The sequence below is a fragment of the Mucor velutinosus genome, assembly GCF_035048745.1.
Source record: "Mucor velutinosus strain NIH1002 chromosome Unknown tig00001564, whole genome shotgun sequence".
Classification (NCBI taxonomy): Eukaryota; Fungi; Mucoromycota; class Mucoromycetes; order Mucorales; family Mucoraceae; genus Mucor; species Mucor velutinosus.
In genome coordinates, this window is record NW_027041906.1 from 1,615,013 (window position 1) to 1,631,143 (window position 16,131).

A 16,131-nucleotide genomic window follows, 5' to 3' on the forward strand; every position below is an offset into this window, starting at 1 on the left:
ATTAAGGGAATTGAGAACTGACAGGCATTGTAATAATAGCTTAGTCTGGTTGCTGTCTTTCGCTTTCGCTGCGCACTTTTATATTTTATACATATGACCGTAGCCAAATGCTCATGTGTAGATACGGACGGACGATTTTAATACCGCTACTATGTATCGGATGGTTTTAAGCATATGCCTGTATGGATATACTCTTAATATCAAGTGCTCTTTTGTATATTTGAGTGAACGGGTGGGTGATACTCATTGAGTATCCCTGCCAAGTGTTTTCTGAACCCTTTTTTTTTTCAACATGCAAGTTTGGCTTGAGTTTAGTCAAAACAAAGTCTTAGTCAGTACGATGGAATATACAAGAATTGAGAATCGATCGTATCATTTAGCCTCGCTCTCTAAATTGATCCGGCATGGATAGAGAGCGATATTTTTTCGTATCACTATCACATACTATATAGAACAAAATGCCGAAAGCTGCGCAATCAACATTCATTGGAGCATTTTGAATGCAGCACTACTGTAGAACTTTACAGAAAGATAGATTGCAAAAAATTGCTTTATTTCAAATATGGAAAAATGGGGATATTGATTCCTTTAGGTGAAACAATTACAAATCGACAAATAAATCGGTTAATTAATCGTCGATTTGCGTATTCCATTAGCAATCTTTGTCCATATCTGACAGAAACTGCGCTGTAGAGAACACCTTTTTGTTCTGTTTTTTTGCCTTCTCCTTGCGCACTGGTATCTTGACGCCTTGTTTAGCAAAGCACTCGGATAGCGGTGTTGATTCTGGTTTGGAACAAACTTAGATTATCAAGTTCGAAAAGGAAATTTGCAACGTCAAACTTACGGACAACACCGGGAAAATTCTTGGGTGTAAACGAAGTGAAAGGCTTGGTTTCGATCGTCTTTAGCACAGGGCTTGCAGAGTGAGTATTGACACAGTGTAAAAATGGTCTAAAGTAATGTGATTTGTAAAGATTTGGCACTGATTTATCATTCTGATATCATCTTCCATCATTTACTTACGGATTTTCTATATCCACCAGCGAGAACTCCAATTTAAACACGCCTTCAATTCTTAGGCTGATGTCTTGAAATATGAAAAATATGCCTAGGTTCCCGTCCAGATCGTATAGCTTCTCGGCAGATGCCACGGTGGCACCCGCTAGATTTCGCATTCGAACGGCACTGTATTGCTCTCTACCTTTCTCATCGATGGCCACTGTTGGGATGGTGTCAATTTTAGGCTTCACATTCCTTAAATTTTCAGCCGCATCTGAGGTTTCGAATTGCTGGTGAGCGTCACATGTAACCACTAGAAATGACACATCAAATGTTCTACAAACAAATTATAGAAGGTTGTCATTGGTTTCTTTTTAGTTCTAGAATACACATTATAAATAAGTGAAATAGTTACTCTGGATCTATGATTATTCCATTCTTGGTAAGAACCGACAATTTTAGTATGGGAGGAGGGGAGATGGGCCGTCTGTCTTTATCACCAAATCCACACATTCTGGCTCGTTCTGGTTGCTGTACTATCTCCAAATTGTATATTCGGCTGTGGGAAGAGTGGATGCAATTTCTAGATTAGTCGTCGGAGGACATGGAATAAAAAAGAACAACCAATTTTACCTGTCGTTTTCCATAGGTGTTAAAGGGGTATTGATGCTTTGGATGTTGCTCATATTGGATTCTAGCGGTTTTAAATGGATGTTGCCTGTTCTCGAGGATAGGAATGAATCGTCAAAGAATTTCGGTTCATCATTCTTGGTAATGAATACGGAATTTTCAAGTGGACTCTCATTGTATTCATTAAGCCAGGATGAATTGCTGCTTGTGTTGTTTGTCGAGGAGGCGGAGGCCGCCATTTGCAGTAGTTCGTTGAATACATCTTGCTCGCCTCTCACTTTCGGCTGATCTTGCTGGTGAGTGGAGTCTTCTTTCGTATTGGCATTTGTCACGTTGCTTACATTACTGAGAGGCATTAAATGTAGGGTGGGGATGGATGCGTCATTCAGGATATTCAGATAAGCATCATTGCTTGTGTTTTGTCGTTGTACATAGAGCGTGTGATCTTGAATAAAGTGTTGCATTAGTGAGTCTGAGCATGCATCAAAATAAGTATTAGCGTCTATTTGATCGTCTTGCTGCTGAAGTGACTGATTGAAATCAAGTCCTGTTGATAACAAGTGCCGGATGTCTTCTTGCTGATTTCGTTGTTGTTCCTGCTCTTGATGTTGCTGTTGATAAATGTCTACATTCATTGATTCCTTCTGATTTTCCTTCATTTTGCAATATCCGAAATTGTCTTTTTACAGTAAATAGAAATATCGTTTTGTACGCAATGTGCATCCAATGTCAGTGAGCAATAGTTCAAAATCTAAGGATGGAACCACTGTTATTTTACAGCTTCACAGACAGAAAATTTCAAATAGATGTACCTACTCTGAACTAGGGAAAGAACTAAATAAAAAGAATAAGAATGATGAATCAAAAAGCTAATGAAGGATGTTCGTAGACTTTTTTCAAGAAGAAAAAAAAAAAAAGGAAAAAGGCAACAAATATAATTCTGCTATTCAAATCTTACTTATAGGGTTTGATGCAGAAAACAAAAAAAAAAAAAAAGGATTTCAAATTATTAGCCAAAATCCAAAATTTACTATTTGTAGATTGAGCAAGTTATATCATTTGTTTGATTTTTAGTGCAAAATTCATGTTGGAAATCTAGCAATTTACATTTTACACCTAGATCTATGTATATATAGTAAATTTGACCCCTCAAAGAGACCAATCAACGCTGAATATGCTGAAAAAATATTGATTCGAGCAAGCTTGTACTCTAGAGAAAACACTCAATGTGCCTCTGCATGGTTCACGACCAAGAAACCCGCATATACCATTGTTGCGGCAGATCGAAGTGGGATTTAATTCAATATGATTATGATCCAGTAACGTGCAGTTATATTGCGCAGCACTTGATCTTTTCTTGATTTCAAAAGGATGTAACTCAGGTACGCTCTTTATAACTCAAGTCCACTAAACCATCTGTCAACACAACGTGAAAGGGTGCTGGTTCATCCATCATTTCGCATGCTTCACAGTTGCTCGGGGATCAAAGTACCAATTTCTTGGTTCAATGTCTTTGATACGAGAATTACACACATTTTATGTTCTTCTGACTAATAAAATGTCCTAAAACATGTCATTTTGATCCATCAAAACGCGCAAGAACTGGCACATTTGCTTTCAAGATAGATTGAGCTATGGCACTGGTAACTAGCTATTGCCTTGGTGTTTCCTTAAATGAAATCAATGAAGATTTCAAATTTGAAACATTACGTTCTACGCTTTTTTCCATGTCTCATACTTGTCGCTTGATGAAAACGAAACTTGGCTGCCTAAATGTACATAATGAAAATTTGGTGAAAATCTTGATGGGCCCCAGACTAAATCCATGTAGAATCATGAGCGATAGGCTTGCTTTAAATATTACTACTCTCACATTTACATTTTTTTTTTCAGATTCAAGAATGCAGAACTAGATAATACACTGATCCCTGACATTGGAAACGTTTTTATGTAAGAACTAGGCGAATCGAAAAACTAGATTTCCTGTCATCCTAAAATGTGCTTTTTCTACTTTTAGAAAAGAATAAAAATGCAAGCATCTGGGTTAATGTTCCATTAATAGTACTGTCTTGTCTATCAATCAACGGCTTCTAATGATAATCATTCTGATACGCTATCATCTCAAGCGAAAATAACTAATTATTGCTTATTTCTAAGGGAATTCTCAGAAATTAACAGTGTGCTAAATAGTTATCGTGAAAATTCGGGTTTTGCTTGGACACGGACCTCTTTTTAAAAATCAAAATAGTTTGTAGCGAATCAGATTATTGATTGGTAATGCATTATAGATGGTATATATTTGCAGATCAACCTTGTTACAATAACACAGAATCCAATTCCTACTAAGATATTCAATGAAGAACATCTTAAAACCAAGACTATACTTTAATTCTCTCTGAGGTTGACAACATTGAACGTTAATGTTTGACACTTTGTGGAACACAAGTGTTCTAACTGTGTATCAAAATAGATTCGGAAAGTTTAGCATACAACTAAGCTTCTAGCTCAAAAAACTAACTGCGTTATGATATCATCTGATTCATGATATGGAAACGTCTTGTGAATCAAAGTAGAGTATGTTGCTTAGCAATACGAAATAAATCCATGACTAATCGCAATCGCATTTGTAATGCTTTTAAATAGTTTGTAAGACAAAGAATTAGTGCTGGAAAACAGCTGTGCTTGGGTGTCTCAATAATTTAGAAAGCATCTACTTTGGTGCAATCAACAGTTAGAGCTCGTTCAAAGTATAACAAAATGTTGCATAGAACAGTCGCATTAGGTGTTGTATTACGAGAAACATCTTGCAATGAAGCAATTTCGCCGCTAATACAAAAACCGCGCACCAAAAACAAAATACAGTGGCTAGACAGAACTTTAAGGTATCCCAATTCATAATGCTCTTCTTATGAGCTCCCAACAGCGTTGATTACCTTCGCAATTAGCATGGCATTGATATTGCCAGCCAAAATCAATTGATTCTCCGCTCGGCATTCTGTCCTTTATTTGTTCATTTTCCAAGTTTTGGAACACAATTCGATCTATTTTGTAAAATTCGACTATATAAATCGTAATGATCATCTCATACTCTCTTATGCTTTTCTGGAGTACTTTTCAAGGCGCATCCAATGGTACTACTTGTAGCAAATGTTTTGAACAAGCTTGTTGAGCAACATTTGAAAATATGAAATGAGGTTTGTGGCGAAAATATCGGAATTTTACGTATAAAGGTCTCCCCAATAAGGTCTTAAGGGTTACTTTGGATAGATATAAGCAATTTGATTTAATATATACCATAGTAAAAGTCTTCATTTTTGAGGTCAAAAACTCGATCGTTTGATTTTCGACGAAAACCATGAGGTACCTCCTCATGGTTTTGAGTCGATTTTTGGTGATGTTTTTTTTCGTCCCTAAAAAGTTGAGCAAACGTGTCAGCAAGTTGGTGCTACTTGAAAGCAGCTGTTTGGAGCTATTTCGAAAGTCTGAAACGGCTTCTAGCACGAGAAATCACGTCTTGAATTAACAACAATTTTACTGCGCTTTGCATATATTTGAGTAGTAGGAGGTAATGCAAGCATGTTGCCTGTCTGTTATATGAATTGTTTTATGTACAGACATGGCGCACTCTAGAAGAGTCTGATCTACAGTTGTAAATTGTTTCTTACGTATTTTTGTTTGATGGTTCGAGTTTAATATGTAAGATTCTCCTCTCTCTCTCTCTCTCGTTTGTATTCAGTCTAAATCTGTCTCTCTGTTTGGTTTATACAAAATTGAAGTGAATAAACTGTATTTTTGGGAATATGAACACAAAACCGTGTTGAAATAGCTTAGTAATTTATTGATAAATATGAGATTATACCATGAAATATATATATATATATATATATATATTCGATAAAGAAGAGAAATAGTCCTAAGGGCGATAGACGAAATACTTATTTTCAACGTCTGTCATGTCTTCCAATTCACCAGGCAATGCGACATTAGATAACTCGTTGCCAACTTGACGCTTCTTGTTCTCCTTGACATAGCTGTGGCGAATAAAAAGAAACAACAAGATGTTGATGATATTACAGGCAACATAGACACCCATTCCAGTGAGATAACGAGGAGAGTCCTTTTCAACCAGCAAAAGAGGACCGATAAAGTTGCCAAAGGTATAAAAGATCAAGTTGACAGAGGTATAGAAAATCTTCTTTGTGTATCCAGACACATTACTGGTGATTGAAGCTTGCATGAGCAAGTACGCAGGAGTGCTGCCCCAGGCAAGATACAAACCAGCAAGTCTTCCACCGCCGTCAGGAATGGCTGTCAAGATGATCAAACCTACCAAGGAGACTGTCGTAGCAGCAATAGCAACGTAGATGGTTTCGTTTTTCTTTTTACTGATGAACGTAAACAGAGCAATCAGTAAGATTGTCATAACACCGCTAGGAATATTCAATAAGATGGTGCTAACGCCAGTGAAGCCGAGATTTTTAATGATGATTGTACTGAAATTAGTGAGCGCACCGTTCTGAAAGTTACCGAACAAAGAGATCAAAGTGTAGCAATAGAAGCGAGGTTCACGGATTGCTTCTCTGATTTGAGCATAGTTGATGGCAACAGTAGGAACAACGGCATTATCTCGAGCGCGTTCTTCCACAATCTCTTTCTCTTCTTCTGTCAATCTGAACCAGCGTGATGTAGGTCTATCGGGCAAGAACACAAAGTAAAAGAAGCCCAAAAGGCAAGTGAAAGAGCCAAAGAGGATCATGGACCACTTCCAGGGAGAGATGCTGCCTACAGTAGGCATTTGCAAGACGCCAACGCCAATGATGCTGCCGAGAATACCAGCTAATCCATTGCTCATAAACATGACACCAAACCAAATGACCTGTTCTGACCGTCTGTACAAAGTGGCAATGAGTAGAAACATGGCAGGATATGTCACAGCTTCAAAGAAGCCAAGTAAGAAACGGAGTGCGGCCAGTTGACTAAAATTGGTTGCCCATGCCATGGAAAGCAAAGTAGCGCCCCAAATGACAAGCACGATGCCCACAAATTTGGCTATAGGATATCTCTGGAGCATGTAGTTGTTGAATATCTGCATGCAAAGATAGCCCAAGTAAAAGATGGATGATATCCAAGAGTATTGATCTTGAGTGATATGAGTGTCTTTGTAGAATTGTGGAAGAATGGCAGCTATGGACAGCGTTGTTTTGTCGCAAAACTGTACAAAAATTAGTCTTTTCGTATGGTTGGATCTCGACTGCAAGTGATACCTGAATGAACAAGATGAGACACAAGAACGGAGCAAATGCCAAGTTGATCTTTTTGACTAATTTCTTCTCTGAAGGTGTGCCTATGAATCTCTTGTTTTCTGATGTGCTGGCATGTTCAATGTCAATCTTTTCAATAGAGCCAGCTACGGATGGATTCTTTTCTGTCTTTTCATCCATAGTGTGTGTGTGTGTTTGTATGAGTTGAAAGAATATCAGGAGAAAAAGTAGGGTTTTGCAGATGAAAATGGCTTCCTTTTATACAAATCGAAACATTGGTAGTACTAAAACTATAGGCCTTGATGAGAGTACAATCACTTTAGAGCATAGCATGGAAAGTGTCATTCTATCATTCACCAGATTCCCAAGAAATTCTCACAGGTACTGATTAGGGAATTCTTTATTGATCTTACAATGGACTTTATACCTGAATATAGCTAAATATGCTGTACAAATCCATCTATTGACATTAATGCTTCTCTGGCTTACACAAGTGTCAATGTCTCGATTTCTTATTGTTCACACCGAAAGCTTCAGCTGTCTGCCAAGCGTAACATAGCTTAAACGTCTCCCGTTGCTCAGAGTTACTCAAACTTTCATCTCTTCGGATTTGCACATGATGAGCCTTGATTTCGCTTATTGAAAATGCTATCCAAATATGCAGAAATTGACCGTTAGTTTACGCTGTATTATAGGTGGGCCTGTTGTTTAAAAACTTGACAAAAATGCTGATTTGTGTTCAAGTCTTGAGTTAAACAGGATTAGTCATGGAGAGTTCCCAACCAGTACACCTCTTGGCTGCTTGAGAGAGTCCAGAAAACTTGATCCCGCATTTAATGCACTTTTTTTGTTCTGCTTTCGTGCATTGCGTGTAGGAGAGATGTGCTTTGGCGCGCTTATTTAATGAAAATAGCAACAAAAATACCAGATCAACGCCTGTAGATACATTCAAGAGGGGATTCTTGGGCTACGGACCTACATTTTGTTGGGCGGATGCGTCAGATGAGGTTGCATTGAGTGAGTGGACCAAATGTTGTTGATAAGCAGCAGCTATCAAGCATTGAAATATACACAATCTCTACATGTATTCTCAATGAATAATCCGTAATTGCCACGATACACTCTTTGATCTCGGTAAAATAGAATTTGCTGTTATCATATCATTTAGCTTGCTCAAGTTCTCTATCAATCAATCGTCAATCAATAAGTATCAGAAATGTTGATTAATAAATGCTTACTCTGAAAGACTGTGGCACACGAGTGCTTTATCGTTGGATTATACCGTATACTAGACATTCTCCTTGCATTATGCCGTCATTCATCCAGGTACAAGCGTAGAACAGTAGGTAAGCTGTGGCCTTCCTAAACAGGAGATGTTATTCGTCGTACTGCTTTTTTCCCTGATGTAAGGAGGAGGATGTTGAATAATGAGCATAGACCGCTTCAAGCAAACCATTTTACCTTTTTCTTTTTCTTCTCTATTTTCCGTAAACCTACAAATGAGCCAAAGAAACTCGCTCAAGCCAAGCTGCGGCTGCAACATTGAAAGAGCACTTCATCACGACGAAAATTACATTTTCATTACTGGAGCACAAAAGCAATCAGATTCACCTTCAGGAAAGAGTTATATCGCTTATCATATTCGTATTGGGGTAAATTGCACTGTGGCAATCTTGCTTTTCCTTTTGCTAGTGTTACTGACGCTGGAACTAGGATATCGAGACAAAACGCAGATACAGCGAATTTGAATCGTTTAGAAAGGCTTTAACATTACTTCATCCTGCCTTAATTGTGCCACCTATACCCGAAAAGCACTCTTTAGGTAATTTACCAAAAAAAAAAACACAGGGAGATTGGCATCAGTGGACTGATAGAATCAATCTCTAGTTGATTATGCTGCACTGCAAACAAGAGTCAAGGACGATTTGCCCATGGTGGAAAAGAGAAAGCGTATGTTGCAGACATTTTTGAACAGAGTTGCCAAGCATCCCGAGTTGGGGAAAGACCATGTTTTCCACAGATTCTTGGAAAGTAACGTTACTTGGGTATGTTTTTGGGGATTTTGCGTATACTTTCCAGCTACTGATCTTATTGCTGTGCTGTAGTCGGATGTCCTTCACTCACCACCGCTCTCCACTTTACCCAAGAACCCTCTGCAGATGGTGATTAGCCAGCAACCCGATTTACAAGCCCACACATTCAATGCCGTCTTATCCAGCAACCAAGTCCCAACACCTTCTGCTGCATATCAATTGAGAAATCCAGACCCTCGATTCGAGGAATCAGAGAAATTTACCTTTCGCATTGCAAATTACATGAGCAACAATTTGGACAAGAGCCAGCGTAAAGTCATTCGTCGACTAGGAGGTATATTCGTTTTATGAGTGCAAATTGTAGCGCATCCTAATAGAGCATGTACATAGAATTGGCAAATGATTATGCAGAACTAGGAGCAGTGTACAATGGATTCAGTTTAAACGAAACGGGCGCTGTTGCTAATGCTATCGAGAAAGTGGGACAAGCAGTGGATGCATCTTACACAGAAACTGGTCAAATGGTCACTTCGTTGGAGGGAGAATTTGCCGAGCCTATCCAAGAGCACGCTCAGTTTGCTCAAATCATTAAACAGGTGCTGAAGTTTCGTCATATGAAGCATGTGCAAGTCGAGATGATCGAGAATTCATTAAATAGCAAAAAGGAGAATTTGGATAGCTTATTGCGAATGGAGAACGAGGCTAGACGGTTGGAGGAAGCAATGACCAGAGAAAGAACGATAGGATCCAATGCGATCAATGTAGATGAAATGAATGACCAACACGAGCAGCCTGAAGAGAACCCATATGCTTTACCAGCCAACTATAGCAACAATGACAGCACTGCCAATAGACCACCTATGCGGTCCAGCAGCAATGGCTGGACTGGCGGCCCTATGAAAGTGATTAGCGCTGTAGGCCATACATTGCAGAACATCATTGATGTCAATCCCGAAGCGACTCGTCGCAACCAAATCGGCATGTCCAAAGATGCGATGGGTGTTCTTCAAGAGGCACTGGACATTACTCGCACTGATTTAACAGCCATTTCCTCTGAATTGCAGTCAGATCTAGACCGCTTTCAAACCGAAAAGATTCAAGATATGCGTGATATGTTGATTGCATATGCTAAAATACATATTCGCTATTGTCAAAAGGTAAACTTGGTTTTGATTCCTGGCTATCTGAACGATTTATTAACGTAGATTTTCATGCGTAGAACCTTGAATCATGGCAAGAAGCTCGTGCTGAAGTAGAAAAGATACCAATCTAAACAAACACTGTACATAATATGGAGCTATCACCTTTTACCGCCCCCTTCTTGTTCCCACATAAGCACCCAATTGAGTAGTATTCGCATTCAATAAATGATTCCACATAACAACAGGTTTATTATCTAGTATCTATCGCCTCAAGCTGAGGGAGACGCGTCCCACAATTGCTGCATTTTTTTTTCCAATGCAAATTGTGCATTGATCTTGTCCACAATGTCGGGGCCGTAATGTGCAGCGAGATCTGTGCCTTGGGGGAGCTTATCGTGCACATTTGCTTCATCTTTTGTCATTAGCACCGTATTCACCAGGCTACTTGTTTGAGACAAGTTCCAACGAGTCATAACCAAGGCTCTGTCTTGTGCACCAGAGACGGCGCTCTTTCCCTGCCAAAACTCATCAAACACATATCCAACCTCGTTCACGCTTAAGACGTCGGTTCTGCGTCCCCACGAGAAATGTTAGCATGTCGCTTCAGAAGACTGCAAACACAAACTTACGTATTGTTAAAGATGACCTGCTCTCTTGCTGCCAATTCCTTCTGTAATCTAGCATACACACCATCGCGCATCTTGTTTGCGGGCAACTTGTAGGCTGTGAACTCTGCTAATTGAACAATGACATAGGTGACCAATGCCATGCCAAACATACTAGCTACGGGTCCCAAGACGGGCAAAGAGCGAGTGCTGAAATCTACATGTTGTCAGTTTCATACTAGAATAGGACGTATGTCTGTCTTTACACACACACACACACACACACACCTTTGCTATCCAAACGTAGGCTCTTTTCAGTCGAATACACAACAGGAACACCACGATCTATACCAAACTTTCTCAATTGTCTTCTGTACATGCGAGCAAGAGGATCCGTCATTGTATCATTCACATCGGTTACTTGGATCAAAGTGGGATCAGCCTTGGCGCCTGCGCTCATGGCACTGACAATCTTGATATTGTGTTCTCTGCAATACTTGGCAACAAGCACCTTCTCCTTGACATCAGGCAGAGTATCCACGACAAAGTCAGGTGCATCCGCCAGTAAATCACCCATGTTGTCTTTTGTCAGTTGGGTGCGCTCCACTTGGACATCGGCATTGGGTGCAATGTCGCCAATGTACTTTTTGAGAATCAATGCCTTGGATTTACCAATGTCTGCAATCTTGGCTACCGCATTTCTCGTCATACTCTCCAAACGCACGTACCCAGGATCTACAATGCGCACATGCTCTACACCAGAACGCACCAACATCAATGCCGTCCATGAGCCAATAGCGCCTGCACCCAGGATAACGACAAAGGACTTGCGGATCTTGCAAACACTTTCGTGGCCAAAGAATGCTGTGTTTCGAGCCAGTAATTCCAGTACCAGAGATTCGTCCATGGGCTCCTTTTTCTGCTCTTCCATCTTTTCCTCGTCAATAATGGAGATGGCTGCTGGTTGCTCCTCGTTTACAGCTCTTTTCAGCGCTTTCTTGTCGTCTTGTAACCGAGAACGTGTTATTCTTTGGTAGCTAATCAAGGCAGATGCCGTCAAAACAGAGGTTGCTATGGCAGTCAGTGTAAGGCGAGCGCCCTGCTGGTGTTTTTCCATGTAGTTGGTGATGTTGTTGATGACAGATTGAGACATGCTAATTGATGAAAGGGCTCGAAATGTTGCATTGAAGGCTCTCGAAAAGCTTTTTATCGCACATTTTGAAAGTGACGTTTGTTTGGGCCGTCGACAGAGCAAGTGCATGGTACATGGCTTCATGATTTGACATGTCCACTAGAGCAACACTGTGTCTCTTTACAAAGTTGATGCGTAGCGCATGTCGGGCGGCTGCTTGATGAGATGAACCAGTGCATTCTTTTCTCTTGTACTTGCATCTTGAGGTCTGAATGTCAGAGTATAAGCAGAACCCAATGTTGTCATCATCTTTATCGAGCCCCAGAGCGAAATCCTCATTAGTACATGGATTTACTCTATAACCAAAGTAAATCAGGTGCAAATGAACAGCCTTACCAGTGTAAAAGCGTCTTTGATGTTGGTTGTCTAGATGAATGAAAGAAAGAAGCATGATGGATGTGTTTAACGAGTCACTGGGCCACTTGATATCAAAATTTTCAAGAAAGCTTAAATGAAGGTCGTCTTTCTCTTGCTCCGTTGATCTCGATACAACATGGCCGTTGAGGAGACAAACGACAACGTGGCTTGCACCAGAGGGCTACAGGCTTGGGAGGCAAGAAGAAGAGCATGGACAGAGCCCAATCAACAGTATTTGGACAAGCAGAAGAATGCAGCCACCGTTGCAGGAAAGTGCAATGTTGCGTTTGAGCAAGAGGTACACCAGAAAGCCATCTATAAGCAGTTGGTCCATCAGCACCGCATACTCAAGACACCCATTTCATTGAAATACATTGTGAGTTTTTATTGTTTGAATAGTAATGAACTCTCGGTTAATGTTGGGCTATAGATCCCTATTCTAGTTACTGGCTGGCAAGAGGATGGGGTATGGCCCAAAGGTGAAGTAGTGCAAGAGAAAAGCGATTAGTAGCAGTAGTTGGATGGCAGATACCCCTTCCCCTTTATCACTTGGATGTGAATTGGCTTTGCATGTGAATCAAGGATGCTCCTCCATGGCCAGAGAGTGCAAGCTCTTTACTTGTCACAATGGCCTGCTTCAAGACCAGTTCCAGATTCGACTTGTTGGCTTGATGCTGATATGCTATTTGGCATAAATACCACATGTTAACAAAGGTGTGTATAATTTAATCTAAAATAAAGTTTACCTTGAATGGCATTGTTTAAATCAGAGGCGACCAGGTCTCGACGAGATATATCCAGCAAATGGCTTATTGGGCTTGATGTAGGGTCTGCAAATGACAGCAGCGTAAACAGGTCCATCAATTGACTCCAGTATTTCGTGTGCTGGTACTCGTCTTGCAATTGCTGCCCATAATGCATCGCTTTGCGCACATTTTTCATGGTTTTGGGTGTTTCGTCATCTTCGCTGAGTGATACATTGCTGCAATAGCTGCTACGACGGCCATGATGACTACTCACACTGGATAAGCGTCTTCTTCTCGCACCACCATTGCTCTGCAGTGTGAGGTGCTCTTCTAGATGCGAGTCAGTTGAGGGAGAAGCGGCAATAGCAGCCCAACTTAAGCGTCTTCCCGACGCGGCAACAGGCAGCGGTGGTGATACCAATGGAGGCGCATTGTGATGACCGAATGTTACAGGCTGTTCCTCGTAGAGTATTTGATGCTGAATGTCGTTGCTGCTGATGCTCTGAGCACGGCTTCTTCCCGACTGCACACTGACTGTATCGTCATCCGTATCACTGATGTTGGGATCAGACGCAGAGCAGAGTGATTGCACAGAAGAAGGTGGCTCACAACGATGATCATCTATCAGGATATCAAGGAATTTGCGCGTTTTCAACTGAAATAGGAGGTCTGCATTGCTTTCCAGCAGGTTGGGATACATGGTCTCCGTCTTTTGGATGGCTAAATCAACATGGCCTGCCATGATGGATTTCCGAATGCTGCTTCTTGTGTCTCGATCCAAGTGGCTATCATTGCTTGCAGGTGAGTCTGGCTGCGTGTTGCCGACATAGTCCATGTTCTTTTTCATGGCATTGACAGTACCTATGTAGCCTTGATGCGTCAAGTAGGAGAGAACCATAGCATCTACCTGCAATTGGACGTCATTTTTGTATCTCTCTTGCGGCAATGCTTCAGCAGACACATGGCACACTTGGTGAATAGTCGCTCTCTGTTGGTCCTATATACATAATGTGGTCAACGAAGGGAGTGGCTGAGCTTGATCATGTAGCTTACTTTGATGTACTGCACAATGTCAAACGCAAACTCATGGTGCCCAAAGTTTGCTGTGATCTTCTCGCCTTGTGTACTGAGTCCAATGCAAGGATACAGCTCCTGAGACAATAGATCAATAGAGTCAAAAGCACGTCCAAGCAAGATACCATTCTTTGTAAAGAATACGGTGCCATCAAAGTAGTTGACGCCACATCCAATGACATCGCTATGTCCATAGGTGGGACCATAGGCTGTTCCCTTTGAGCTTTGCTTGTAGGTGTGGCCATTTTGGCCATGATACCCAACTGAACCTACACTGGCGCCTGGTTACATGTGTCAATGTACCTGGCCGATGATAAGATGGGGATACTTACCTGGCAGTTTGTCTAATGTGTGGGCAGCATTGCAGAGACCTACCGCAAACAAGCCATCCTTTCCCATGGAGACTACGGTGATTTCATAGTAGTAAACACCACACTGAGGCCTCATTGGGAAATTTGTGCGAATAGATGCTGCCTCTGTGAGTTCTTTTTTACCCGGTCCTACGCCAGACAGAAAAAAAAAACATATAAACAATGGGTTTCCCACGAAAGAGGTTGCATGATGATGGATTATATATACCTGGAATATGAGCATGATAGGTTAGTTCATAGCCATTCAAACCAATTTGCAAATGGCGTGATTTATCGTTGATATTCCAATACTGAGGCAGACGAAGGTCCATTTCAACGAGTTCCTTATTGTAGTCGTCGCTGGTGCTTTGCTTCTTCTTTTGCTGTAGATGTTGAAATTGGTCAGTAGCCAGGCTGGCGTAGGTGGTATGTTTGAGGTAGGCGGGATACTTTGGCGGAGCTAGTGCCGCAAAGAGGTGCAGTGGGTGGTGTGAGGATGGTGTGGAGGGAGCTGACGAGGTAGGTGATGCATGATGGAACGATGATTGTTTGTAGAATGCCCATGGAAACGTTTGCAGAGGAGGAAATGCTGATGAATATGAGGATGCTGTAGTGGCTGATATAAAGTGGGTCATTCTAATGTCTTTTGTTTTTTTTTTTTCTGAATGGAAAACGGGAAGAAAGAAGGAATGAAATAAACTCGCATGTTTCTTATAAGCATGAACCTGGCCTGGCCTCACGTGTGTGCCAGTAGGTTGCACTGTAAGCACATCAAATCAATCATTCAAAACCAAAGGGCTGTTTATTGCATATAATCAAGTCTATCCGTTTTATTTCTTTCCCAGTGTTTCGAATTCGACCTTTGTTGCGCGCATACCAATACCTGCTGGTGCGTTCATTGTCAAGTATCGCAGCCATCTCTCTACAACGTCAGGATGAGCGTCTTTGATCTGGAGCAGTCTTTTGTGTGTCTTTCTCTCGAAGTTCTCTTGTGATTTCTTGTGGACAAAGGGTGATCGAATGACTGTCCAGCGTGAGGTTTGGGTGGGTAATGGCACAGTGCCAGAGCAAGGCATACCCATGTGGAAGGCTGCACGGCGAGCAAAGTCTGCGAAAAAGTCGAGCTGTTGAGGGAGGTAGCCTCTTAACTGGAGGTTGCATACAGGAATGTCGTGTGTGGGTGTCACTCTTTTGGGCACTGCAACACATGTTATTCAAATGCATTAGAGCGGTATGTCCATCCTACCTTCAAACACTTGACTGAACTCTTCAGAGGCCTCCACAGTTTTGGGAAGTTCGAGGATGGTTTTGTTTTCGGTTGCTGGTGCTGCATTGGCTGTTGTGCTATACAAATGGCCTATCAGTCTACTGTCGAGTATAGGATGCATCTAAAAATCTTACGCTAATGAGCGAGAAGCCTTGCTGGATGCTTGGAATAATCTAGGAGAAGCTCTGGCTAATTTTGACTGGCATGTCAATCAGTACATTGGAGTGTATTGTGTCCATTTGACATCCACTTACTGTAGACAGCATATTTAAATGTTCAGGGGGGTTGAACGAAAGCTTGATTGAATTCATCCTCGTCCGTTTTTGTTGGACTATATCCCTGCGAAGCCACTCTCAAACATGCCCTTCCCCCGGATAGAGGTGACTCGACTTGCTATCATTGTTTGGTTGAACAGCAGCAAGTTTGGCAGCTGCTGTTCAAATGAGCTTGGTCAAGTGTACTCTGGGGGGGA

The 16,131-nt window shown here is 41.2% G+C and overlaps 7 protein-coding genes across 7 annotated transcripts; 2 read left to right on the top strand and 5 right to left on the bottom strand.

Annotated features, from left to right (window-relative positions):
* Positions 1 to 652: 652 nt before the first annotated feature.
* ATC70_010815 (uncharacterized protein) lies at positions 653 to 2,291 on the bottom strand (the record flags this gene model as incomplete). Its single annotated transcript, XM_064830021.1, has 5 exons — positions 653 to 786; positions 848 to 954; positions 1,027 to 1,338; positions 1,418 to 1,561; positions 1,636 to 2,291. The coding sequence occupies 5 exons, from the start codon at positions 2,289 to 2,291 to the stop codon at positions 653 to 655; spliced, it is 1,353 nt and encodes a 450-aa protein (XP_064682523.1).
* A 3,254-nt stretch (positions 2,292 to 5,545) lies between these two features.
* CCC2_2 (Cu(2+)-transporting P-type ATPase) lies at positions 5,546 to 7,073 on the bottom strand (the record flags this gene model as incomplete). Its single annotated transcript, XM_064830022.1, has 2 exons — positions 5,546 to 6,844; positions 6,897 to 7,073. The coding sequence occupies 2 exons, from the start codon at positions 7,071 to 7,073 to the stop codon at positions 5,546 to 5,548; spliced, it is 1,476 nt and encodes a 491-aa protein (XP_064682524.1).
* A 1,319-nt stretch (positions 7,074 to 8,392) lies between these two features.
* ATC70_010817 (uncharacterized protein) lies at positions 8,393 to 10,199 on the top strand (the record flags this gene model as incomplete). The annotated part of the gene is made up of 6 exons (XM_064830023.1): positions 8,393 to 8,545; positions 8,607 to 8,715; positions 8,781 to 8,938; positions 8,999 to 9,260; positions 9,317 to 10,083; positions 10,146 to 10,199. The coding sequence occupies 6 exons, from the start codon at positions 8,393 to 8,395 to the stop codon at positions 10,197 to 10,199; spliced, it is 1,503 nt and encodes a 500-aa protein (XP_064682525.1).
* A 138-nt stretch (positions 10,200 to 10,337) lies between these two features.
* Positions 10,338 to 11,826, bottom strand: ATC70_010818 (uncharacterized protein; the record flags this gene model as incomplete). The annotated part of the gene is made up of 3 exons (XM_064830024.1): positions 10,338 to 10,638; positions 10,698 to 10,890; positions 10,962 to 11,826. 3 exons carry the CDS (start codon positions 11,824 to 11,826, stop codon positions 10,338 to 10,340), a joined length of 1,359 nt encoding a protein of 452 aa, XP_064682526.1.
* A 532-nt stretch (positions 11,827 to 12,358) lies between these two features.
* Positions 12,359 to 12,730, top strand: ATC70_010819 (uncharacterized protein; the record flags this gene model as incomplete). The annotated part of the gene is made up of 2 exons (XM_064830025.1): positions 12,359 to 12,598; positions 12,653 to 12,730. 2 exons carry the CDS (start codon positions 12,359 to 12,361, stop codon positions 12,728 to 12,730), a joined length of 318 nt encoding a protein of 105 aa, XP_064682527.1.
* A 37-nt stretch (positions 12,731 to 12,767) lies between these two features.
* ATC70_010820 (uncharacterized protein) lies at positions 12,768 to 15,027 on the bottom strand (the record flags this gene model as incomplete). The annotated part of the gene is made up of 5 exons (XM_064830026.1): positions 12,768 to 12,904; positions 12,969 to 13,965; positions 14,022 to 14,323; positions 14,375 to 14,542; positions 14,622 to 15,027. The coding sequence occupies 5 exons, from the start codon at positions 15,025 to 15,027 to the stop codon at positions 12,768 to 12,770; spliced, it is 2,010 nt and encodes a 669-aa protein (XP_064682528.1).
* Positions 15,028 to 15,222: 195 nt separating this feature from the next.
* ATC70_010821 (uncharacterized protein) lies at positions 15,223 to 15,925 on the bottom strand (the record flags this gene model as incomplete). Its single annotated transcript, XM_064830027.1, has 4 exons — positions 15,223 to 15,590; positions 15,639 to 15,736; positions 15,794 to 15,858; positions 15,914 to 15,925. The coding sequence occupies 4 exons, from the start codon at positions 15,923 to 15,925 to the stop codon at positions 15,223 to 15,225; spliced, it is 543 nt and encodes a 180-aa protein (XP_064682529.1).
* Between the last annotated feature and the right edge of the window lie 206 nt (positions 15,926 to 16,131).